This window comes from Saccopteryx bilineata, chromosome 3 (assembly GCF_036850765.1).
Source record: "Saccopteryx bilineata isolate mSacBil1 chromosome 3, mSacBil1_pri_phased_curated, whole genome shotgun sequence".
In the NCBI taxonomy this organism is placed as follows: Eukaryota; Metazoa; Chordata; class Mammalia; order Chiroptera; family Emballonuridae; genus Saccopteryx; species Saccopteryx bilineata.
The window spans coordinates 199,426,962-199,452,023 of record NC_089492.1 but is presented as its reverse complement, the minus strand read 5'-3'; the positions used below and the strand labels follow the sequence as shown (position 1 = coordinate 199,452,023).

Below are 25,062 nucleotides of genomic sequence, written 5' to 3'. Positions count from 1 at the left end.
TGTGTGAATTATGGGTACTAAATTCTTAAACACTTTTTAAATATATAATGAAGGAATTTAGAATAAAGCGTACAAGAGTTCAAAATTAGATTTTTCTCATCTTATTTTAAAGATAATAAAAAAATACCAACTAACAATTTTAACTCCTCTAAAAAGTATGAAAACAAGTACAGGTAAAAAATCTACTTATAATTAAATAAAAAGAAAACATTTTACAGAATAAATTTGCTGAATTTACAGAGGAAATTATAAAATATAAAATTATGATTTATTTATAAAGAAATGTATGTATATATGGAGAATTTTAATTTATGCAAAAAATTATAAATTATAAAACTGTAATCTTAATTTATAGATAATTTCTGTCCACAAATTATTACTCTGTTTTGAATTTTACTGCACTCGTAATAAAATTTTGGAAGTTCCTAACTCTTTGATGACTGGATAATTATATCCAGGAATAAAACATAGCAGTGAAACCAAGATTAGTGTAAACATATAAAAATTACCAGCATCTCACAAAATGCATTTTATGTCTTTATTCTCTAGGGCCACTAACAAGAAAATGAAACTGGATGGGAAGCACACAATATTGTATTTTAAAGTTGTACACTTGGAATTTATATAATACTATTAATCAATGTTACCACCATAAAAAAAGGTATCAAAAAAATTCCCAGCCAAAAAAAAGTCCTGGACTGGATGGCTTCAGAGGCAAATTTTACCAAATATTAAAAAAAAAAAAAAAAAAAAAACAAAAAAACAACACCAAACTTCAGCTATTCAAAAAAATTTAAGAGGAGGGAAGATTTCCAATCTTATTTTACAAGGCATGCATTATCCTAATTCTAAAACCAGGTAAAGACACTACAAAGAAAGAAAAATATAGGTCAGTACCCCTGATGAACAGAGATGCTGAAATTCTCAATAAAATATTAGCAAACCAGATTCAGCAATACATTAAAAAGATTATACACCATGATCAAGTGGGATTTATTCTGGGGAGGCAAGTCTAGTACAATATTCACAAGCCAATAAATGGGATTTAGCACATAAACAAAAAAGAGCCTGATCAGGCGGTTGCACAGTGGAAAGAGCATCAGACTGGGATGCAGAGGACCCAGGTTGGAAACCTTGAGGTTGCCAGCTTGAGTGTGGGCTCTCAGGCTTGAGCAGGGGGTCACTGGCTTGAGCATGAGATCATAGACATGACCCCATGGTAGCTGGCTTGAGCCCAAAAGGTCGCTGGCTTGAAGCCCAAGGTCACTGACTTGAGTTCAAGGTCACTAGCTTGAGCAAGGGGTCACTCGCTCTGCTGTAGCCCCCCAGTGAAGGCACATATGAGAAAGCAATCAATGAATAAGCAATCAACAAACAACTAAGATACCGCAGCAAAGAACTGATGCTTCTCATCTCTCTTCCTTCCTGTTTGACCCTCTCTCTCTCTGTCAAAAAAATAAAAGATAACAAAAAAAGATAAAATAACTATCATAACAATAGAGTCAAAGAAAGCATTTGTTAAAATCTAACACCCGCCCTGGACAGTTGGCTCAGTGGTAGAGCGTGGGCCTGGCGTGTGGAAGTCCCGGGTTTGATTCCAGGCCAGGGCACACAGGAGAAGCGCCCATCTGCTTCTCCACCATTCCCCCTCTCCCTTCTCTCTATCTCTCTCTTCCCCTCAGGCAGCCAAGGCTCCACTGGAGCAAAGTGGGCTGGGCGCTGAGGACAGCTCCATGGCCTCCACCTCAGGTGCTAGAATGGCTCCAGCTGGCAGCAGCAGAGCAACGCCCCAGAAGGGGCCGAACATTGCCACCTGGTGGGCATGCCGGGTGGATCCTGGTCGGGCACATGCGGAGTATATCTTTCTGCCTCCCCACTGCTTCTCACTTTGGAAAAATACAAAAGAAAAAAAAAATCCAACACCCATTTATGAACAAACCTCTCAACAAAGTCGGAATACATGGAAAATACCTCAACATAATAAAGGCCATCTATGACAAACTGACAGCCAACATCATACTCAATGGCAAAAATTAAATGCAATCCTCAAGATCAGGAACAAGACAGAGGTGTCCCCTTTTACCACTTCTATTAACTGGAAGCCCCAGCCACCATGACCAGAAATGAAAAAGAAATAAAAGGCATCCAAATTGGAAAAAGCAGCAAAACTGTCATTATTTACTGACAACATGATACTGTATATAGGAAACTCTAAAGTCTCCGCCAAAAAACTAGACTTAACAAATGAATTTGGGAAAGTGGCAGGAAATAAAATATTCAGAAGTCAGTGGCATTTTTATACACCAGTAATGAACTGCTAGAAAGAGAAATTAGGGAAACAATCCCATTTACCACTGCAACAAAACAAATAAAATACCTAGCAGGCCTGACCTGTGGTGGCGCAGTGGATCAAGCACCGACCTGGAACGCTGAGGTTGGCGGTTCAAAACCTTGGTCTTGCCCGGTCAAAGCACATATGGGAGTTGATGCTGCCTGCCCCTCCCCCCTTCTTTCTTTTTTCTTTTCTTTTCTTTTCTTTTCTTTTCTTTTTTCTTTCTTTCTTTTCTTTTCTTTCTTTTCTTTCTTTCTCTCTCTCTCTCTCTCTCTCTCCTCTAAAATGAATAAATAAATAAAAATAATTTTAAAAATACCTAGTTTAACCAAGGAGGTAAAAGCCTATATACTAAGAAAATTATAAGATGTTGAAAAAAAAATTGAGGAAGATACAAAAAAGTGGAAGAATATACCATGTTTATGGATAGGAAGACTTAACACCATTAAAATGTCCATACTACCCAAAGTAATTTATAGATTCAAAGCTATTGCTATCAAAATATAACATTGGCATACTTCACAGACCTAAAACTAATATTCCAAGAATTTCTATGGAACCAAAAACAGCCTCAGCAATCTTGAACATGAAGAATAAAGTGGGAGGTATCACACTTCCTGATATCAAGCTATACTACAAGCCACTGTAATCAAAACAGCATGGTACTGGCATAAGAACAGACATATAGATCAATGGAACAGAAAAGAGAACCCAGACATAAACTCACACCTTTATCATCAATTAATATTTAAAAAGGAGGCAAGTGTATACACAATGGAGTTAAGACAGTCTCTTTCATAAATGGTGTTGGAAAAATTGGAGAGGTACATGAAAAAAATGAAATTAGAACACCAACTTATACCATTAACAAAAATAAACTCAAAATGAATAAAAGACTTAAATGTAAGTCATGAAACCATAAAAATCCTAGAAGAAAGCTAGGCAGTCATCTCACACATCTTTTGAGGCAATATTGGTGCCGATATATCTCCTGGGGCAAGGGAAATAAAACAAACAAGATTATATCAAATTAAAAAGCTTTTGCACAGCAAAAGACATCATTGACAAAATAAAAAGACCGTTCACTCAATGGCAGAACATATTTGCTGATATGTCTGATAAGGGTTTAATGACCAAAATTTATTTTAAAAAAAAACTTATAAAACTCAATACCAGGAAGGTAAACAATCCAATTAAAAAACGGGCAAAGGACCTGAATAGACACTTCTCCAAAGAGGACATACAGCTGGCCAATAGGTATATGATAAAATGCTCAATGTCATTAACCCCAGAGAAATGCAAATTAAAACCACAATAAGATACGACCTTACATCTGTCAGAATGGTACTCACTAACAAATCGACACACAGTAAGTGCTGGTGAGGGTGCGGAGAAAAGGGAACCCTCCTGCACCGCTGGTCTTGTGCACCCACAGTGGAAAACAGTATGGTATTTCCTAAAAAAATTAAAAATGGAACTGCTTTATGACCCAGCTATCTCACTTATAGGCATGTATCTGAAGTTGGTGCCTCCATCCTTATGCTGCTGGTCCTTCCTGGGACAACCTGTAACCACTTAGCTGCCTACCACCTATGTCTTCTTGCATGGCTACCTCCTAGACCTCTTTGAAAATTCACGCAACCCTCCCTGACATTCTCTCTGCTCTGCTTTTCAATTAGGTCCTTCTTGTGAAGGCTCCAAATGTACCCGAGTATTACCACCTGAAGAGGATTATCACACCACAATTTAATCACCTGCTTATTTGCCTATATTTTCCATTAAACTATACAGTCTGAAAAGTAGAGCGTAAGTTTTACCTCCATCTCCCTGGGACAGAACAAACATGTGCTCAATAAGTATTTACAGAGCAAAAACTAAAAATCAGCCTCTGAATCAGCTCTGTAGGCTTTCTACTTAGAGACGTGTCCAGTACAGTATGCTCTTTGCTCTAGTATAATGTGACCATAAACACATATTTCTGCTTGTTTTCAGACCTGTTATCTGCCTACTAGCCCTGCACATGTATAGAACTTGAACTCAATTCTTAACTCTAGTATAAAAGTTTTGCTTGCTGTACAGGACCACATAAATGACAGTGCAAATTGATACTGAGAAATAATCTTAATAATCAAACAAAAAATGATGACAGTTTTGTGAGTTTAAAAAATTTCATTGAAATATTAAAAACCATTGGTTATAAATGAATATTAAAAAGCTGTAAAACTATTTTGTTTAATACACTATAATTTAAAGCATAAAATACACTATAATTTAAAGTTAAAAACTAAAGTGGTCTATTTCTTTTTTTTAAAATTATCAAGACAGCTAACCTTGTTTTTCATCATAAAATTTACGTTAGCAAACTCCTTTTTTTATATTTGACAAATTATCATACCCTTTCCAAGTTTGTACTTTCAGTGACATGGATTATCTCTAAGTGTTCCTTTAGGTATTGCTTCCTATAAAACATCTTCATCTTTTTCTTCACACTTTTCTCATTTCCATTAATAAATTTGCCATCACTGAGTTCCTCTGGCTGCACAGCTTGAGTCTCTCGAACAGTAGCAGCGCCCAGTCCCCACTGTCAGCTTCTTATTCTGTAACGCCAGTTATGTTAGATTTGAACTTTGCTTAACAGTTATCACTTTTTGTTTCTTGATGCATTTTCACCTTTGTGGGCCAATCCCCTCTTTTAATTATCTATCCATTTCTATAAAATATTATGTGAGTTTATCTCTGGGAGACAAGGGGGCCATACAACTACCCACTTTGCTGTCTGTGCATGAAATGATAGGTAACATATGTGCAGTGACCAGTCACAGATAGACTCAGAAGAGACAGCTGGTCACTGATCACTTGCACATCTATTATTTACAGAGTGATCTATGGACTGAAGAGCTAGCACCTGAGTTTATACTTGACGCAATTATAACAAATATATTGTGGTAACTAAAATCTGAACTCTGTTATTGGGGATCAGGTATATTTAACAGAACTGTGGTAACTGAAACTCATGCACATCAAAACCATGCAACCGGCCCTGGCCAGTTAGCTCAGCGGTAGAGCATCGGCCTGGCGTGCGGGGGACCCGGGTTCGATTTCCGGCCAGGGAACATAGGAGAAGCGCCCATTTGCTTCTCCACCCCCCCCTCCTTCCTCTCTGTCTCTCTCTTCCTCTCCCGCAGCCAAGGCTCCATTGGAGCAAAGATGGCCCCGGCGCTGGGGATGGCTCCTTGGCCTCTGCCCCAGGCGCTAGAGTGGCTCTGGTCGCGGCAGAGCGACGCCCCAGAGGGGCAGAGCATCGCCCCCTGGTGGGCAAAGCGTAGCCCCTGGTGGGTGTGCCGGGTGGATCCCGGTCGGGCGCATGCAGGAGTCTGTCGGACTGTCTCTCCCCGTTTCCAGCTTAAGAAAAAAAAAAAAACACAAAAAAACATGCAACCAAGGTATGTCTGTTATTTAAAGTACAAACTTGGAGCCAGGTTTCTAGACATAAATCCCAATTCTACCACTTACTACTTATATGCCATTAGGTAACTCGTTTTGATCTTTCCAGGCCTCAGTTGTTTCTTCAATAAAAGGGAGATAATAGTACAAACTTTATAAAGTGACTGTGAAGATTAACTACATATAGAATGTTTATGACCCTTGGTAAACACAGCAAATGTTTTAGCTATTACTACCACAGCTGCATACTTAAACTACACTGTCTATATCTGCATTGTCTAATAAGGTAGCTCACTAGCCACATGGGTCTATTTCAATTCAAATTAAGTAAAGTTAAATAAAAATTAAAAATTCAATACTAGCTACATTTTAAGTGCTCAACAGCTGCATTTCTACCATTTCAGAAGTTGTATTGGACAGTGCTATTCTGTACTCTTGGAATAGGGTAGAAAATAGTCATATAGATTTGATAGAATAGTCACTACTTCATCACTGGCTTGATATCAAGAAGAAATTATTAAGTTAAAAGGCAAATCCAAGAAATAAGTCAGTGAAAACAAAAGAATTTCAATGAAAGGCTTTAGTACTGATAAATTCTGAATAACGTGGACTGTTTCTTTCTTTTTCTTTTTTTTTTAACAGAAACAGAGAGAGAGTCAGAGAGAGGGATAGACAGGGACAGACAGACAGGAATGGAGAGATGAGAAGCATCAATCATTAGTTTCTCATTGCGCATTGCAACCCCTTAATTGTTCACTGATTGCCTTTTCATAGAAAGTGTCTTGACCGCGGGCCTTCAGCAGACCGAGTAACCCCTTGCTCGAGCCAGCAACCTTGGGCTCAAGCTGGTGAGCTTTAGCTCAAACCAGATGAGCCCTCACTGAAGCTGGCAACCTCGGGGTCTCGAACCTGAGTCTTCCGCATCCCAGTCTGATGCTCTATCCACTGCACCACCACCCGGTCAAGCTAAGTTTCTTATAGTTAATACTATCCATTAAAATTTAATTTATGGTGACAAAGGTTGCCCAAATTATAAAAACATTCATTTAAAATAACTCAAAAATGAACATAAATTAAAATAAAATTTTATACAAAATTAAAGCAATAATCTAATCAAACTAAGTACATTCATTCTCATCAATTCTTTTCTAGAATAAAATAAATTAAATTTTCCACACTACTTCTATAATTTTTTTTTCTGATTCCCCGGTTACACAGCTTCTGAAGTCTGAGTAACTACACCTTGTCTGGGCAGAGGACATGTTTCAAGGCTAAAGCCACACCTCTTCCAGCTGTGCACCCTACATTGGCCTGAGCAGGGACTTCTACACAACCGGTCTTAAATAAATGCTGGTCCAAGTGAATTATCAAAACCTTATCATAGAGAGTAAACATCAACATTGACTTTATAAAAATGTTTCTAGAAAAACAGGGTTGCTATAAAGGAATATATTTTAAGAAAAAATTTAGGCCAGAAAGTCTTAAAAGAGAGTCCAACAAAGAAATGAGCATTTACATTAACAACAACTTTATTGAAAAAGAGCAAACTTCAGTAGAAAGTTAGTATGACACATTTCTAGAAAAGGTTTGTGGATATAAAAGCATAGAAGTAAAATGACTTCCCTTACAAATTTTATTCCACATGCTCAAGGGAGGATTTCCTAAACTACTCCTTAAAAGAAAAAAATTATGTTAACACATTATAATAAATCTAACACTTGAAAGAGACCTTAATTTTTTCAAATCCTTATCAAGCATCTATTTTCTTTTACTGATAACAATGATATACTTACTTGATACTTATTTGTCCTAGAAATAACCTTCCAAAAGTTAATGAAATAACCTTACTATTTTTTACAGATATGGTTTAATGACAATTTCAATAGTGCAAACAACATCCCTGAGTAGAAAATATCCTTCCAAGACCTTAATATACTGTCTGACTATGCTAACAAAGACTAGCTTTAGTAAATGTTTATCTGGGTTAAATTAATTCAGAATATATTCATTTCAACCAGTGGTGACATGATTCTCATAAGAAATACGGCAAAATCTCAAGGCCATATAACAGTAACAACAACTAGAGAAAAAAAATATTTAGGTGCTGTTAAAACTCATAAATTTAGGATGAAATCTAAAGCACTCAAATTCTACTACCAAGGAAAGCCTATTCCAAACTAAAGCTTCCTTCTAGATCATAGTGGCTTATCAGAGATGCCCAGATTTATGAACAGAACCTTACAAAAAAGCTCAGTAACTCTAATCGTGAAAATAAATTAAGCTAGAAATGCAAAAACTAACCTCGTATCACAGTCCTGCATTCATAGAATCATTAAAGATCTAATGTGATGCTACTTAAATTTTGTAACCATATGCTATACTTATTTTTAAAAAACAAGGAGATTCCTTTGGTCATTACTGATCCTTGTCAAATGTTTACTAATGCCTGAAAGAGGATAATTTACTTTTAAGTCTAAGTCACTAATACTATAAGTGGAACTGATTGATCTGATGAGTTTCTTTTATTTATTGATTTTTTTTTTTTTTTTTTTTAGAGAGAGGGGAGAAAGAGAGAGAGAGAGAGAAAGGGGAGGAGCAGGAAGCATCAACTCCCATATGTGCCTTGACCAGGCAAGCCCAGGGTTTCGAACCGGCAACCTCAGTGTTCCAGGTCGACGCTTTATCCCACTGCGCCACCACAGGTCAGGCCTGATGAGTTTCTTTCAAATCAATATTTTAAGTACCTGGAAGCTAGTATGTCAGAAACATATGTAAGGGGAGGTAGACAGGATCCCAAAATTTTGCATATTTTCAGTTTCTCTTGGCCTACAGTTTTTACAAAATGTCTCAGAGTTAGAAACACTATTAAATTTGCAGCTACCTTGGCCCTGGCCGGTTGGCTCAGCGGTAGAGCGTCGGCCTGGCGTGTGGGGGACCCGGGTTCGATTTCCAGCCAGGGAACATAGGAGAAGCGCCCATTTGCTTCTCCACACCCTCCCTCCTTCCTCTCTGTCTCTCTCTTCCCCTCCCGCAGCCAAGGCTCCATTGGAGCAAACATGGCCCGGGCACTGGGGATGGCTCCTTGGCCTCTGCCTCAGGCGCTAGAGTGGCTCTGGTCGCAGCAGAGCGACGCCCCGGAGGGGCAGAGCATCGCCCCCTGGTGGGCAGAGCGTTGCCCCTGGTGGGCATGTGGGTGGATCCCGGTCGGGCGCATGCAGGAGTCTGTCTGACTGTCTCTCCCCGTATCCAGCTTCAGAAAAATACAAAAAAAGAAAAAAGAAAAAAAAAATTTGCAGCTGCCTTAAATTCACTTTGGAAGAAAGTCAGGTATAAATAAATAACACCTAAGCACCTGTTATTCTAGTAGCTGATACTATTTGTATGAACATTGGTAGATATCTGAAGATGCTTTTATAGGTTTCTGGTCAATAAAAACCCCGGCTACTTCCTTAGTGCTTTTCTGTCTTTTTTTTTTATTATTATTTTTATTTTATTTTTTCATTTTTCTGAAGCTGGAAACAGGGAGAGACAGTCAGACAGACTCCCGCATGCGCCCAACCGGGATCCACCTGGCACGCCCACCATAGGGCGATGCTCTGCCCACCAGGGGGCGATGCTCTGCCCATCCTGGGCGTCGCCATGTTGCAACCAGAGCCACTCTAGCGCCTGAGGCAGAGGCCACAGAGCCATCCCCAGCGCCTGGGCCATCTTTGCTCCAATGGAGCCTTGGCTGCGGGAGGGGAAGAGAGAGACAGAGAGGAAAGCGCGGCGGAGGGGTGGAGAAGCAAATGGGCGCTTCTCCTGTGTGCCCTGGCCGGGAATCGAACCCGGGTCCTCCACACACTAGGCCGACGCTCTACTGCTGAGCCAACCGGCCAGGGCGCTTTTCTGTCTTTGACGATGCTCTTTATATACCAGTCTCTTTTCTGACGGCATATTTTACTCAATATGAAGTATACTGGCTTGTTTTCAAATTATGATTTCTCCTAAATAAAATGCAAAAAAAAACAAAAGAAGGGCATTCATTTCAATGTTTTTATTCTCTTTTATGTTCATTAAATCACTACTATTTAGAAAGAAATACTAAAATGCAACTTATTGCCTTGTTCTGTGAAACCAGATCCAAGAACTGTATTAAGGCTTGTTATAAAGTCCATAAATAGTTTTGAGTAATAGAACAAAACTTACTGTTCAGAACATTCTCCAGTTTTTGCGTCATGGATCCTTCTACTTTTTCTGTTCCATCCGTTTCTAGTTTTTGATGGATGGCTAGAACAAAATGTTTAGTTAGAATTTAGGCTATTTAAATAAGTGGGAATATATTACATCAAAATGACATCTTTAAACAGCTTTTCAAAATGGTCATATTATTTTCACTGCTGGAAAGAAACACAAACGTGCAAAAACTCGTATCAAGTCAGCAAAGTAACCAGAAGACATCAGTCTAAATCATTGATAGTTTCTCATTATTAAAATAGTACACTACAGCCTGACCAGTGGCGGCTCTCAGTGAATACATCATACACCCAGAATGCCAAGGTTGCCAGCTCAATCAATCCTGAGGTTGCCAGCTTAAGCCTGGGGTTGCCAGCTTGAGCATGGGGTCACCAATGTGATCCCAAGGTTGCTAGTTCCATTCCTGGTCAAGGCACCAAGTTGAGCAATGAGTTGATACTTCTTTCTCTCTCAAAAAAAAAAAAAAAAATTTCAAATTCAAAACTGTGACATAATAAAAATGATAAAACTAGCAAGCCAAACATTAATTGAGCCATGAACATAAGCTACGTACTACGATAACTTTCTAACGTGTATTGTTCTTATAAGATGTCAATGATGCATATTTAATATTATTTCTATTTTACAGATGGCAAAACCATGGCTCAGTGAAATTAAATAAGTTGACCAAGGAAATCCCCAAATTTGAAATAAAGTAGTCTGATCTGAGAACCTGGGGATGCCTGCCCTACACTGCCCACATTGCCCACACCGCCCACACCACCCACGTTGCCTGCACCGCCCGCACCGCCCACATTGCCTGCACCGCCCACATTGCGCACACTGCCCACATTGCCTGCACCGCCCACACTGCCCACACTGCATGAGTAAGCACTGTCAACTGTTTAAGCCTGTTTTCACACCTGTAAAATGAAAATGATACTCATTATGTCAGCTGGGAATGGCATTCGGATGCAATTAAAAGCAATTCTTTCAAAAATAATAGCTACTAAAACATCCAGAATTTTATTCTTTCACATATATAATTTGCTCTAGCAAAACTCAAATGCACATTGTGTAGCTCCACAGGCTTTACAGGCAAACTTTACTTACGCAAACACCACTACTATGTTGTCTATTCTCTGACACTCAGAGCATCAAACTCTTTCCTAAAAGGAGCTATAGACTCTGCCTCAACCCCACAAGTCATGAATAGAAGATTTCTGGGGAAAGAAAATCCGTCTAAGTAAAACATGTATTTCTTTAATAAATTACAATTTGTTTCCCTTGACTCTTCAGCTGGGAAATTCTGGGTCAGATTCAGTGTTCAAATGCAGTATAAAAATACTCTCAATGTATGATAACATCTGTTTCTCTGCTTCTTTTAATTAGTTTCTAATCTTGATCTTGTCCTTTTTTATATTTATTTTTGTAAAGCAACCTCAAATTTTGTTTAAAATTCTAAAATAGCCTGCTTCTCTGTTGAAGAAACACATTCACTGAAAATACATTTGAGAAAAAAAATCAGCCACTGTATTTTTTCTTGTCATGGTTGATTCAGGAATGAAAAAGAAAAGTTATTTCTTTAATGTTTCAAATTTGGATTATGTGGTAATAATAAAGTGTTTGCAAATATCAAAGCCTAAATTTACACAGAAGTTAAATGAAAGCAAACTTCCCTATCTTTAAGAAAAAGTGATAAAAATGCCCAAATATTAACAGCAAAACTAGAAAGATTTCCATGTTCAATACAAACAAATCTGCTTACACTATTTATTTAAATGTTGCTGTGACTTTCTGGCAGTCCTGGTTGCAGAAAAGCACTCCACACTCATTGCATTTTACTGAGCAGGCACTACATGTGGTTTACCCATGGCAATAAGACAGTACATCTTATTGTAGCCTGCTTCAAATGTTACTTCCTAAATTAAATTAGCATTAAAGGAAATCATAGAGCCACATTTTGGCTGCTACCAAAACCAATCACTGATCAGCAGGTCAACACAGGGTGAGCCTGGCAGCCCCCAGCTCAGTTCACAGCCTGTTTCTGCTGACGGAGAAGCTTTCTGTCACCCTCTCCACCATGGCAAGCCACTGTCAAACTGTCAGCTGAGCATGAGGACTAAGACACACAGGATCTGATAAAAAGCAATCCTGTTTTCCAGAAAATTAAACTATACATATAACCTAATGTCTGGTTCATTCGACCTTCTATTTTCTCTGAAAACATTTTTTAAATGGTGTAACTCAATAAGCAACTCAGTACATGATCACAGGTTTGTTTGTTATTGTTTATAATCTACTGAAACTTAAAGAAGTTGGAGATCAGGTATTTATGTTTAGGAAACAAAAAAAGTATGTATATACAAGTACTATTCAAAGAAAAATCCTGCCTACTGATTCACTGAAATTATATGATTTTTTAACTCTAGTAAAATATAGATCTCAAATATGCAAATTTCAATTAAAAATATCAAAATATTTGTTCCGTGCATTTATATAATGCCATTATTAAATGGCATGTGTGTATGGGCAATGTCCATAAGGATTCAGTGTCAGGCACACTGTGATGTGTATGCTCTAACCCAGGGGTCCCCAAACTACGGCCCGCAGGCTGCATGCGGCCCCTTGAGGCCATTTATCTGGCCCCCGCCGCACTTCTTTCATTGCCGGTCAGTGAGAGGAGCACATTGACCATCTCATTAGCCAAAAGCAGGCCCATAGTTCCCATTGAAATACTGGTCAGTTTGTTGACTTAAATTTACTTGTTATTTATTTTAAATATTGTATTTGTTCCCGTTTTCTTTTTTTACTTTAAAATAAGACATGTGCAGTGTGCATAGAGATTTGTTCATAGTTTGTTTGTTTTTTTATAGTCCGGCCCTCCAGTGGTCTGAGGGACAGTGAATTGGCACCCTGTGTAAAACGTTTGGGGACCCCTGCTCTAACCACTGTGTTATCACTAACCTGTGTGAAATGAGAATATGCACATTAGGTCAGAGACTGACAAACTACTTCTGTGAAGAACCATAAAGGAAACGTTACAGGCTTTGTGGGCCACATAATACCTCTATGAAATATTCTTCTTCTCCACCCATTTTTTTCTTTTTAAAAAAAACAACCCTTGGAAAACATAGTCATGTTTATTTTAGCTCCTGGGCCTGTACAAAGACAAGCTGGGGCCTAAATTGGCCTATGTGACAATGTCTGAGTATAATACTAACAGAAAAGATGAGGAAGGGTTAGGGTTAGATGGATTAATTTAAATTTATAAAGAGCTTTTCAAACATTTAGTTTCTACTTATTCTACTAAATTTTATGAGTGACTAAACATATACGAATTATATTTAAATTGTTTAGGTAACCTGTGAATCCTTTCCATCCTTAGTTATATTGGAAAAAATAATAATATAATTATAACTACTACATTGAAGAATAATAAGTACATAGGGTTCTCACTTAGATAACTGGGTTTTACATAACCATATCTGCCTAGATTATCTTCATACATTAAAAGATACTAACAACAGAATTTGCCAAAAAATCAATATGGCTCACATCACCAGGAATAGCAGCAATAAAAGTAACAAGAAAGGAGGATCAATCATGTACTGAGCAACATGAGTTTAGTTACTCTGCTCTGGCCTCCTTATTCTGGCATCCTTTAGTATATCTTAAAAGGAAATAATTCATACAGTTTTGTTTGGCCCACAGTTGTCCTCAAAAGAAGCAGTGATAATGCTGGACTTGCCACTAAAAAAACAAGTGACTGTATTTGTTTAAGGGGCAGTCACGGACATGGTCACCAAAACAAAGCTGACAGTCAGAAGGCACTGAGGAAGTAAAGAAGGCCTTTAATGTTATGAGCTCCATAAACATTACTGGGGGGGACTCCTGGGAGCAGTAGCTGGTAAGCAACCAACATTCATCAAGACTCAAGGGACCGGAGGAGAAAAGTGAAGTGCAATGCCAGCAATAATAGTCTTGTAGGATACAGTAAAGAAAACTGTAACAAACACACTGAGATTAACATGGGCAGATCAGTTATGCCACACACACTTTTTGTCAACTTCTAATTAAAATACCCAGGTACCCACAAGAAAAAAACCTGCCTACAGCATAAAAACTGTAAGATAAATAAAGACCATACCACAGGGTAACAGCTACTATTGTATACCTGATTAGAATGGACTAAAAAAAAAAGTCATAATGGCTCTGGTCAGGTAGCTCAGTTGGTTAGAGCATCGTCCCAACACACCAGGGTTGCATCCTCAATCCCAGGTCAGGGCACGCATAAGAACCAACCAATGAATGCATAAATAAGTGGGACAACAAATCGATGTATTTCTCTCTCCCTCCCCCATTCTCTCTTCTCTCCTCTCTCTCTCTCTCAATTCAAATTAAAAAATACTTTTTAAAAAAATCCTTTAACTGTGTATTAAATACTCCACTCAATCAAACAGAATAACACAGAGGATATCAAACAGTGTCATACCAAGTAATCTAACAATGTGATTTATGGTGAGAGCTTTGGGTCACGCAGTATCAGCTCAGCCTGCAGGGCAACTGGAGATGCCAGCCATGGGGGCAGCTGAATAGGTCTATGGAACAGAGCCCCAATAAAAACTCGGGACAGCAAGGATTCCTTGCTTGGCAATATTCCAGGCACACTGTCTCACACCATTACCAGGAAAAAGAGTGCTGTTCATGACTCCATTTTGAAAAGACAGCTAGACACTCCACCCATGGAACTTTCCTGGACAACCTGCTCCATGAGTTTTGTTCCTTGGTTGACTTTAATCTGTATCTTTTCAATGTAAACCACAGCTTTGAGTACAATAACTTTCACTGAGTCCTATGAGTCCTTCTAGGAAATCAGCAAACCTGCTGGTGGTCATGGGAATTGCCCCTAATTTTGCAGTTATCATCATATTATAATTCAATATTGGTATCAAAATAATCCAAGCAACCAGTTAGAGTAAATATGTTTTTCACACAAAGAAAAACTGACAGAATCAAAATTAAAGAGGGAGATTTGTCTGACACGTTTATTTTAAATAACCTAGATTTAAATAATATAATTAATTAGGTATTAATAATAAATTAAAAAGTATGCCCTGAGAAGAACATGCTTCACACCCCATTTTTACCTTCGGCACAATAACAGAAAATTGACATATATTAAGGAGTACATTTGCTTTCATAATATTATAAGACTAAAACTAACTTAAAAAAAAAACAAGTCTAGTATAAACTACTAAATCAAAAAGGAAAATTAAAATTTCACATTCTGAAAACACAAAAATGGCATCACTGAAGAATCAATGTAAAAAACGAAGAACAAAAATAATCTGAGTTGCTAATAAGAAAGGCCTAGAACATAAATTTTAGATAGTTTAAAAATTATAACATAATGCTAAAAATCATGAAAATCTTAATGAGAGAGAGAATTTCGGGGAACTCAAATGAAAATAAACAGAACACAGAAAGTAGAAATTTCAAAAGTAAATGTATCTATCTATCTAACTGCCAGGGCCCACGCCACTTAAACCCACTAAGCCATCATAATGTCTGTCCTACAGGAAGAACAAGCAGACACTAATGATAATGATAAAATACGAAGCACAAAGCACACACTACCACATGTTGCCAAATATGTTGAAACTGAATCTTACTAATGTCCCATTAGATAAGTCCAAACAATATAATGGAGAGTAAAATAAGTTAAATGACATTAAATGACACCATAAGAAAGCAATCAGTCAAATCCAGAGCATGGGATATCCTACAGGACAAACAGCCTTGTTTCTTTAATAAGTCATTAGCATGGGGGTTGGGGGGTGGAGGAAGGACAAGGTAACAAGGGCAAGGGGATTGTTTTAGTTAAGAAATGCTTAAGAAACTTAAAAATAAAAACAGAAAACCACATTAAATACCTGGACCGTATTTGGATCTTGATTTAGCCAAACCACTACTATTAAAAAAAAAAAAAGTTGAAGGGTAATTGAGGAAATCTGAATATGTACTGAGAGATGATATTAAAGAATTATTGAAACTTTGGTTTGCTATGATAATGGTTATTGTAGTTATGTAGGCAAATGTCCTTATTAGGGGAGGAAGGCTCATAATAAAGTACATAGGACAGAAATGTCATGCTGCCTGAGGTCAGGAAAACACAAACCAACCACCCAACCTCAGACACACCAATGAAGCAAGTATGGAAAAATATAAATATCTGTAAAATCTAACTGATAGGTATATGGGGATGACTGCAGTATCCTCTCTACTTTTAGCATGTTTGAAACTTACCATAAAAAATATAATAGGCCCTGGCCGGTTTGCGCACTGGTAGAGCGTCAGCCTGGCGTGTGGAAGTCCTGGGTTTGATTCCTGGTCAGGGCACACAGGGGAAGCGACCATCTGCTTCTCTACCTCTCCCACTCCTCCTTTCTCTTTCCCTCTTCCTCTATCTCTCTCTCTCTCTCTCTCTCTCTCTCTCTTTTCCCCTCCTGCACCCATGGCTCAGTTGGAGTAAGTTGGCCCGGGCACTAAGGATGGCTCCATGGCCTCACCTCAGACACTCGGTTGTCGAGTAATGAAGCAGCAGCCCTAGATGGGCAGAGCATCACCCGATAGAGGGCTTGCTGGGTGGATCCTGGTCAGGGCACATGCGGGAGTCTGTCTCTACTTCCCTGCCTCTCATTTAAAAAGAATAAGGTAAAATAAATTACCTGAGCAGTTTATTAGCTCTTTCAATATATAAGCTCTTTAAAATTTCCAACATAAAATTCCTAATCAACATAACCCATTTCAAAGTACATACACATACACATAAGAGATTCATGATTCTATATAACATTAACACCAAAACCTGAACAATAAGTAGCATTTAAAAAAATTATAGTCTGACCAGGCGGTGGCACAGTTGATAGAGCATCAGACTGGGATGTGGAGGACTCAGGTGTGAGACCCCAAGGTCGCCAGCTTCAGTGCAGGCTCATCTGGTTTGAGCAAAGCTCACCAGCTGGGACCCAAGGTCGGTGCCTCAAGCAAGGGGTTACTCAGTCTGCTGTAGCCCCACAGTCAAGGCACATATGAGAGAGCAATCAATGAACAACTAAGATGTTGCAACGAAATACTAATGATTGATGCTTCTCATCTCTCTCCGTTCCTGTTTGTCTGTCCCTATCTATCCCTCTCTCTGTCTCTGTAAAAATAAAAAATTATAGAACAATTTCACTTAAGACTATAGTCAAAAAAATTTCTAAAGAGCTAATAAATCAAATGCTATATAGTATATTAAAATAAATATCCAGAGGAGCAATTTAAAGAATAAAGCTTTCTAGCATATACAACTATATAACTATGTATTTGTAATATGTACTTATATAAGCTAAAGAAAAAAAAGGAAATATATCAAAATATTAATGTGATTATCTCTACAATAGAACAGTTCTTGCTTATTATTCATCTATTTAATATTTTCTGTAATATGCATTTCATTTACATCAAAAAAAGCTAGATATATGTGTCTAATGTTTTCAAATTTACTATTAAAATAATTTTCTATATGGGGTAGTCAGTTGCAATATTATTAGTAGTCGGTCACAACTATTTCTGTTAAACTTTTAAGTTACCAATATACTTGTAGGGCAAAGGTAATAAATGAGAATACATTAAGTTAATGCACAAAAAAACCTTGAAATATGTCAATAGTGAAGCCATTTACAGAAGTAAAACCATAAACAAATAAAAATATGTGTATATACAAAAATGTATAGGCCCTGGACGGTTGGCTCAGTGGTAGAGCGTGGGCCTGGCGTGCAGGAGTCCCGGGTTCGATTCCCAGCCAGGGCACACAGGAGAAGGCCCATCTGCTTCTCCACCCCTCCTTTTCTCCTTCCTCTCTGTCTCTCTCTTCCCCTCCCGCAGCCAAGGCTCCATTGGAGCAAAGATGGCCCGGGCGCTGAGGATGGCTCTATGGCTTCTGCCTCAGGTGCTAGAATGGCTCTGGTTTCAACAGAGCAATGCCCCAGATGGGCAGAGCATTGCCCCCTGGTGGGCGTGCCGGGTGGATCCCGGTCGGGCGCATGCAGGAGTCTGTCTGACTGCCTTCCCGTTTCCAACTTCAGAAAAATACAAAAAAATATATATATATATTTTAAAAAGGGTAGAGGGAAGAGTCAAATATGTATTTTTGCTGAGTGAAATAGTTTTAATTACAATGATCTATGAGAATTGCTAATCACACATGGCAAATTATCATTTGTATAGCTACTAGGTATATTCATAACTAAATTCTACCTAATAATACTAAACTGTTTATATATGCTCAGGTTTCTAATGTTGAAAACATTGATAACTAAGAATATCAATAAGCACAAAGAAAGAAAAGTACACCATCAAAAATTATGGGGTACAGAATATTTATCAAAGAAGATTACCTAACTTCTGTTCCATCCTAGGCATTCACATTTTACTCTAAAAACCTAACTTCTACCTACAAGGGAAAAGCTGTATCAGATCCAATTTTTTACCTGTCAGAAGTCAGCTATACATATTTAGCCTAAGAGAAAGGGGTTTTAAAAACAATAAAAGGTGCCTGACCTGTGGTGGTGCAGTGGATCAAGCGTCAACCTGGAACGCTGAGGTCAAATGGTTCAAAACCCTGAGCTTGCCTGGTCAAGGCACATATGGGAGTTGATGCTTCCTGCTCCTCCCCCCTTTTCTCTCTCTCTCTCTCTCTATCTATCTCTCTGTCTCCTCTAAAATGAATAAATTAAAAAAAATTAAAAAACAATAAAAGGCTATCTACACTTTAAGACTACAAATTAATTTTAAAATGTAGTCTTTCTAAGAAGGTGTGGCCTCCTTGTCTACAGTCAGTACTTAGCTATATAGGTTCTATATTATAGGTTTTTCATTTTTTAAAAGCACTGGTTTTTATTAATATATTTTACTTTTAAATAAATAAACAATAGCTTGATGTCTATTAAAGGTAGTTATAGGGGGAAAGAAAACATACCTAATATTTCTCCCTGAAATGTCTAAAGCTACATTTTTCTATTCAATACAATCCCCTTGAGATGATGACGCACACAGTGGGACTGGTGGGATGACGGCTACAAAGAGTAATACATTGCCATCAGTCCTTTCCAAACCAAACACACAATGAGTCACATTTATAGAATCAGTCACATGTGTAAGATATTGATGGCTATAAAAGGATTTTTAAAATTCTAGAATTTTACCCATTGGTATTTAATTACTTATCAGCCCTGGAGACTGGGACTGTGGAGAAGCAAAGTAGTCTCCTATTTCACACATATACCATACGTCTATAAAAGCCTCAGAGACAAATATTTAAAGTACCAAGCCTTCAAAGAGATTCCAGCCTAGCCTACAAATGTTTATGGCACATTTTAGATCTCAACTATTATAAATACAGACCAAATGTAACACCCTGTAAACACCCTGCAAACACAGTGTCAAGTTTCTGTTGTGGAAGCCACAGCAGATGGCTCTGAGGGTCACTTTACCTGAGAGAGCATCCTGGGCTTCAAAGAATGTACTGAGACCCCCTTTCACACAAGCCAAGCTGCCCTCACTCTTCTTGTTAGCCTGTCTCTTCAGGTTGCTGACTGCCATTTTGAGCTGTTCAAAACTGAAATGAAATAAAAAAACCAAGAGTTTGACACTCCTAACAAGCAAAAAAGAAATAAGACAATGCATTAAGTATAAAATACTGAAGCCTGCATTAAGAAAGTTAAGAGTCTGATATAATACATAACCAGATGAAAATAAAAGCTTTTAAATTTTTACCTAGAGATAAAACTTTTATTATGAATGCCCAAATTGCAGCAGCTAGAAAAGAGATTAGTAGCCCTCAAATGGTTAATTCAAATAGAATATCAAGCCCCTATGAAGTAAATAACCACATAAATACTTTTATAACCAATATATACCATTTATACATATGTAAGGTGATAAGGAGTACTGAATATCATCTGCCTGGTGGAAAGGCCTAGGTCATGCAGTGGTGGAAGCCACCTAAGGCTGGGCCTTCTCTGTGTGTTCATTTCTGTACTCTGGATACAAATTGTACACGCTGTTATCCTTACCACATCAATAGCTAATCCTGTCATTAGCAGTGAAACTATAGAAAACCTGAGGGAGGTTTTCAACTCACAATTTAAATAAAAAGCCACAATATTTTATCTCTACATCTCAAGTAGAGGGAAATAAAAAAGGCAGTCTTCCTTATTTTAGCAGTTTTATTTCTATCTGAGCTAAGATAATCTGTCTATAAAACTGAATATACTGAGTGCCATGAAAGCCTGACACAGAAGAAAGACAATTCTGACTCAAAGTAATAGAAAAAGCACAGCCATAATGTAAAATTACAACCACCTCCTATAATAAGAGTTCAGACGTTTGTTTAAAAAATTTATCAGGCCCTGGCTGGTTGGCTCAGTGGTAGAGCGTCAGCCTGGCGTGCAGAAGTCCCAAGTTCGATTCCCAGCCAGGGCACACAGAAGAAGCGCCCATTAGCTTCTCCACTCCTCCCCTTCTCTTTCTTCTTTGTCTCTCTCTTCCCCTCCCGCAGCCAAGGCTCCATTGGAGCAAAGTTGGTCCGAGCACTGGGGATGGCTCTGTGGCCTCTGCCTCAGGTGCCAGAATGGCCCTGGCTGCGACAGAGCAACATCCCAGATGGGCAGAGCATCACCCCCTAGTGGGCATGCCGGTTGGATCCCGGTCGGGCGCATGCGGGAGTCTGTCTGACTGCCTCCCTGTTTCCAACTTCAGAAAAATACCAAAAAAAAAAAAAAAAAAAAAAATTATCAGGCCAAATTTATTCTGTGTATATACCAGTATTTCCTCATGTTTCAGCTAATGGTTTTCCTCCTAATAAAATAAAGGTAAAGAATTTCTAATTTATACTTTAACAAGTTAACTTTTCAAGAATATCAATTTCAAGCAATAAAACATTTATTCAGGTCCTGGTCAGCTGGCTCAACAGTAGAGTATCGGCCCAGTGTGTGGATGTCCTGGGTTCAATTCCTAGTCAGGGCACACAGGAGAAGCACCCATCTGCTTCTCCACCTCTCCCTTTCCCTCTTCTCTCTCTCACATTCTCCCTTCTCCTCCTGCAGCCATAGCTCAATTGGTTCGAGCATATTGGCCCCAGGCACTGAGAATGTCTCCATGGCCTCTGCCTCAGGTGCTAAAAAAAACCTTGGGTGAGATCATGGCCCCAGATAGGCAGAACATTGGCCCAGATCGGGGTTGCCAGGTGGATAAGAGTCTGTCTATCACCCCTCCTCTCACTTGGAAAAGGAAAAAACAAAAACAGTAACATTTATTCAAACGTTTTTACTAAATATAATTGTTTTAAAACAGTCTGCAAAAATGTTAAAAACCTGATTCTGCAGAAAGAATGGGTAAAATTTAATTAGCAGACAAAAAGAAGTGCTTTACATTAGATACCAGGGTAGGCAAAAGTAGGTTTATAGTTGATCATACGGAAAATTATACAATTAACAAATAATAATGTAAGAATAAACTTTCACATGCTCACAACTGTAAATGTACTTTTGCCCACCACTGTATATGACCTTGTCTAATTTTTTTGCCTAATTTTAAACAAAGTTTTTACAAAATGATAAACCAAGCCATTTTCCTTTGCTCTATGGTCTGGGAAGGAGGTGTGTTCCCTACTTTACACCAGGACTTGAAAGTTTTGTTATTTGAGTTAGAAGAGGTCACATTTAGACATCAGTTTAGGTAACCAGGTGAGACTCCACAAAGCTTTGATGGGTTGCATAAATAATGAAACCTATGGAAACAAGACGGTGGTAAAAAATAAGGGTCCATTAATAATTGTTTTACAAATAAGAAAATAGGTACCCAGAGACATTCATGAGCTCACGCAAAGTCAAAGGGCTCTGAAATGGTAGAGCTAGACCTAAAACCCAACCTACTGTATAATCCTACTACCTGCATCCGAGGGAAACAAGGCACAATCAACAGTCCCACATCACTAACCTGGTGGATGAGTGGTTCTCTATAAGATACCAGGCAGCTGAAAAATTCTCACTTGTAAAATCAGCACTCATTCCAGGGAACAGCATTTCCAAGTCCTTCTGGAGAAATTTACTTCTGAGGGAGAAAAAAAGTTTAAAATATATTTCCAGTTCTATTACTTAAAAAGATGTAACCGATATCCAGGCGTACTTAGTATAATATTCATATACAAACCATATTCATCTACATTATGAAGCCTACATTTGCAAGTGCTTACAAAATATATTTACTACACCTCAACTGATTTCTTATGTAGCAATTTTGATTATATGTGATAGGAAATTATTAAAATATAAAAATTGCATTAATACTAGAATATAAAGTTTAAAGAGACTAAGTTGACATTTTATGAAATCTATCCAAATGTGAAATTAGGTCCTAATCGATAGGTAAAAATCAAAATCTGGATACAGTGATATTTCAAAACATTAGATCAGTTTGTTAAAAATATTTTAAAGACCTATATGAAAGCTGGTTTAAGACATACCAATGAATGCTTAATGATAGGCTTACTAATAAAATTAGATCTAACTTATTTCCCTGTGTCTGAAATAATTTTAAGAAAAGTTGATAACACATTATCTTTAGCTCACTTTCTTTTTCACATTTATTCTTTTATTTATAAATTAAATTTAATTGGGTGACCTTGATCAATAAGAATACATAGGTTTCAGGTAAACATTTCTATAGCATTTGAACTGTTGATTATGTGGTGTACCTATCACTCAAAGTCAAATCATTATCTATCACTGTGTATTTGTCCTTTACTTACCTCCTCTCTCTTCCCCAGTAACCACTTCACTCGTATCTATGTCCATGAGTCTCAGTTTTATTTCCCACCTATGTGTGAAATCATATACTTCTTAGCTTTTTCTGATTTACTTATTTCACTGAGTATAATGTTCTCAAGGTCCATCCATATTGTCGAAAATGGCAACAGGACATCACCGCTTATGGGTCACTTTCTTGCCTACATTTTTAATGTCAATTTCTAGATCAATTCACTTACTTATTAATTCAAATACTAAGTAAATATAGGTCAGACTCGATGCTGGAGGCCAGTTATGCTTGTGAGCAAAAGTGAACATGGGCAGAACTTGCGACCATGGGCTTAATTAGCTAGCAGTCCTAACGATACTCCCATCCCTTCATCTGTGCAAAATAAAGTCCAAAGTTCTGTAGTTAAGTGTCTCCATTATCCAAACCTGTTCATATCTCAGGACTATTCTATTCTTATCCTCAAACTTGAAGCTTCAGCAACTTCAAAAGGATTATATTTTCTTGCATGTTGTGTTTGTTTACTTTTATTCCTCTGATCTTGCTATCCCCTCTGACTGAAATGTGTTCCTCACCCCCATAAACTTAGGATAAGCCCAACTCACAGGATATGAACAGGACACAACATTATTTTATTATTATTATTATTATTATTATTATTATTATTATTATTGAGGAGGGAAGGCAGAGACAGACTCCTGCATGTGCCCCAACAGGGATCCACCCAATAAGCCCCCATGGGACGATGCTCTGCCCATCTGGGGCTGCTGCTCTGTTGCTTGGCAAGCGAGCCATTTCAGTGCCTGAGGCGAGGCCATGAGCCATATTCTACACCTGGAGCCAACTTGCTCAGAACTGTTTTAGCTATGGCTATGAGAGAGGAAGAGAGAGAGAGAGAGACGGGGGAGGGGTAGAGAAGCAGATGGTCGCTTCTCCTGTGTGCCCTGACTGGGAATCGAACCTGGACTTCCACATGCCAGGCCGACACTCTACCGCTGAGCCAATCAGCCAGGGCTACATTATTTTATAGCCTGGTGCCTCTTTACTTTTTGTTTGCTTTTCTAAAGTATCCATTGCAAATTAATTATGCATTAGGAAGCATGACTTAAAAACCAACAGCAGAGTAAAAAGATATGTAATTTCTGTTCATAACAGAATAGGTTTCAAAACATATTTTCTTTTAAATGTATTCAGTCAGTACATAATCCTTTATAAAATTGGAATATATATTTTTTCTGGCCAAACCATTATATTTATAAATAGAAAATTTATACAGCATTCTATAAAAAAATTTAAAACTTACAAATATTCATATATATTTCATATCTATAAAGCTTTCAAAGGAGTGTTCTGTTAAAGGAAGGCCGTAGCGAATGGTTCATTTATTGATATAACAAAATGCATATAAATCTGTAAAGTTTTCTTTGTTCATAATCTCAAAAAATTAGCAAGACAGTTATTTTGAAACTGAACTCTCTAAATCATCATGTTTTAGAAAGGAATTTGATATGCATATTCCCATAACATTCAAGTCAGATCAACAGATGGAAATAAAGAGCTGTTGAAAATGAATGCATACTATACAGAGCAGTTAAGGCAAGAATGTGACAAATGGGAAAAATTGCTAAGTAGGACACAGGAGACATGGGAAAAACAAATAGATGCATTATATGAGTCCAGTGTCTCTTTAAAATTTATTCAGTGGGGACACTATCCCCATCCTCAAAGAAAATATGGACAGATCTGATGACTTCTATTTACTCTTATCTGAGATTCCACGTTATTAAAAACACAGCTTCAATTCAGAAATTAGGCAACCCAGTCTAAGATTAAAACTCTGTCCTCACCCCAAAACGACTACCTGTTTGAGCCCTTGCCTTGCAGGTGACCAGACTCCTTAGGTACAATTTTACAATGGTCTGGAGCGAGCCCACTCTCTCTAGAGAAGTGCTCCCAGAAAATACCCTTCTCTAGGCACACAGACACCTCTACTGTTCACGTGCATTGTTCGACGGCTCTTGGGTGCCAGGGCTTCTGTCTCATAACTGCGGGAAACATTTGTACCTAGGGGTCCCAAGGAAGCTTCTCTTGCCAGGCAAGAGTGAAGAGCACACTTTCTACCTACCTTCCCTTAACATCTTATCAAAGCTCTCAAGAAATCTCACAAATCTTTCCCTTCTCTACTAATTCCTCTACTTTATCCCTTCATA

The 25,062-nt window shown here is 38.0% G+C and overlaps 1 protein-coding gene across 5 annotated transcripts in view; it reads right to left on the bottom strand.

The window, feature by feature from the left end:
• EXOC2 (exocyst complex component 2) overlaps positions 1-25,062 on the bottom strand; it is a 191,481-nt gene that overhangs the window by 111,552 nt on the left and 54,867 nt on the right. For 4 of the 5 annotated variants that reach the window (XM_066268535.1, XM_066268537.1, XM_066268538.1 and 1 more), the window contains 3 exons: positions 22,037-22,150; positions 19,531-19,655; positions 9,965-10,045 (listed from right to left, as the gene is read on the bottom strand). In XM_066268535.1, coding sequence (XP_066124632.1) covers positions 9,965-10,045; positions 19,531-19,655; positions 22,037-22,150 — 320 coding nt within the window. The remainder of the gene's footprint in view (positions 1-9,964; positions 10,046-19,530; positions 19,656-22,036; positions 22,151-25,062) is intronic. The other variant, XM_066268539.1, reaches the window with a different exon arrangement.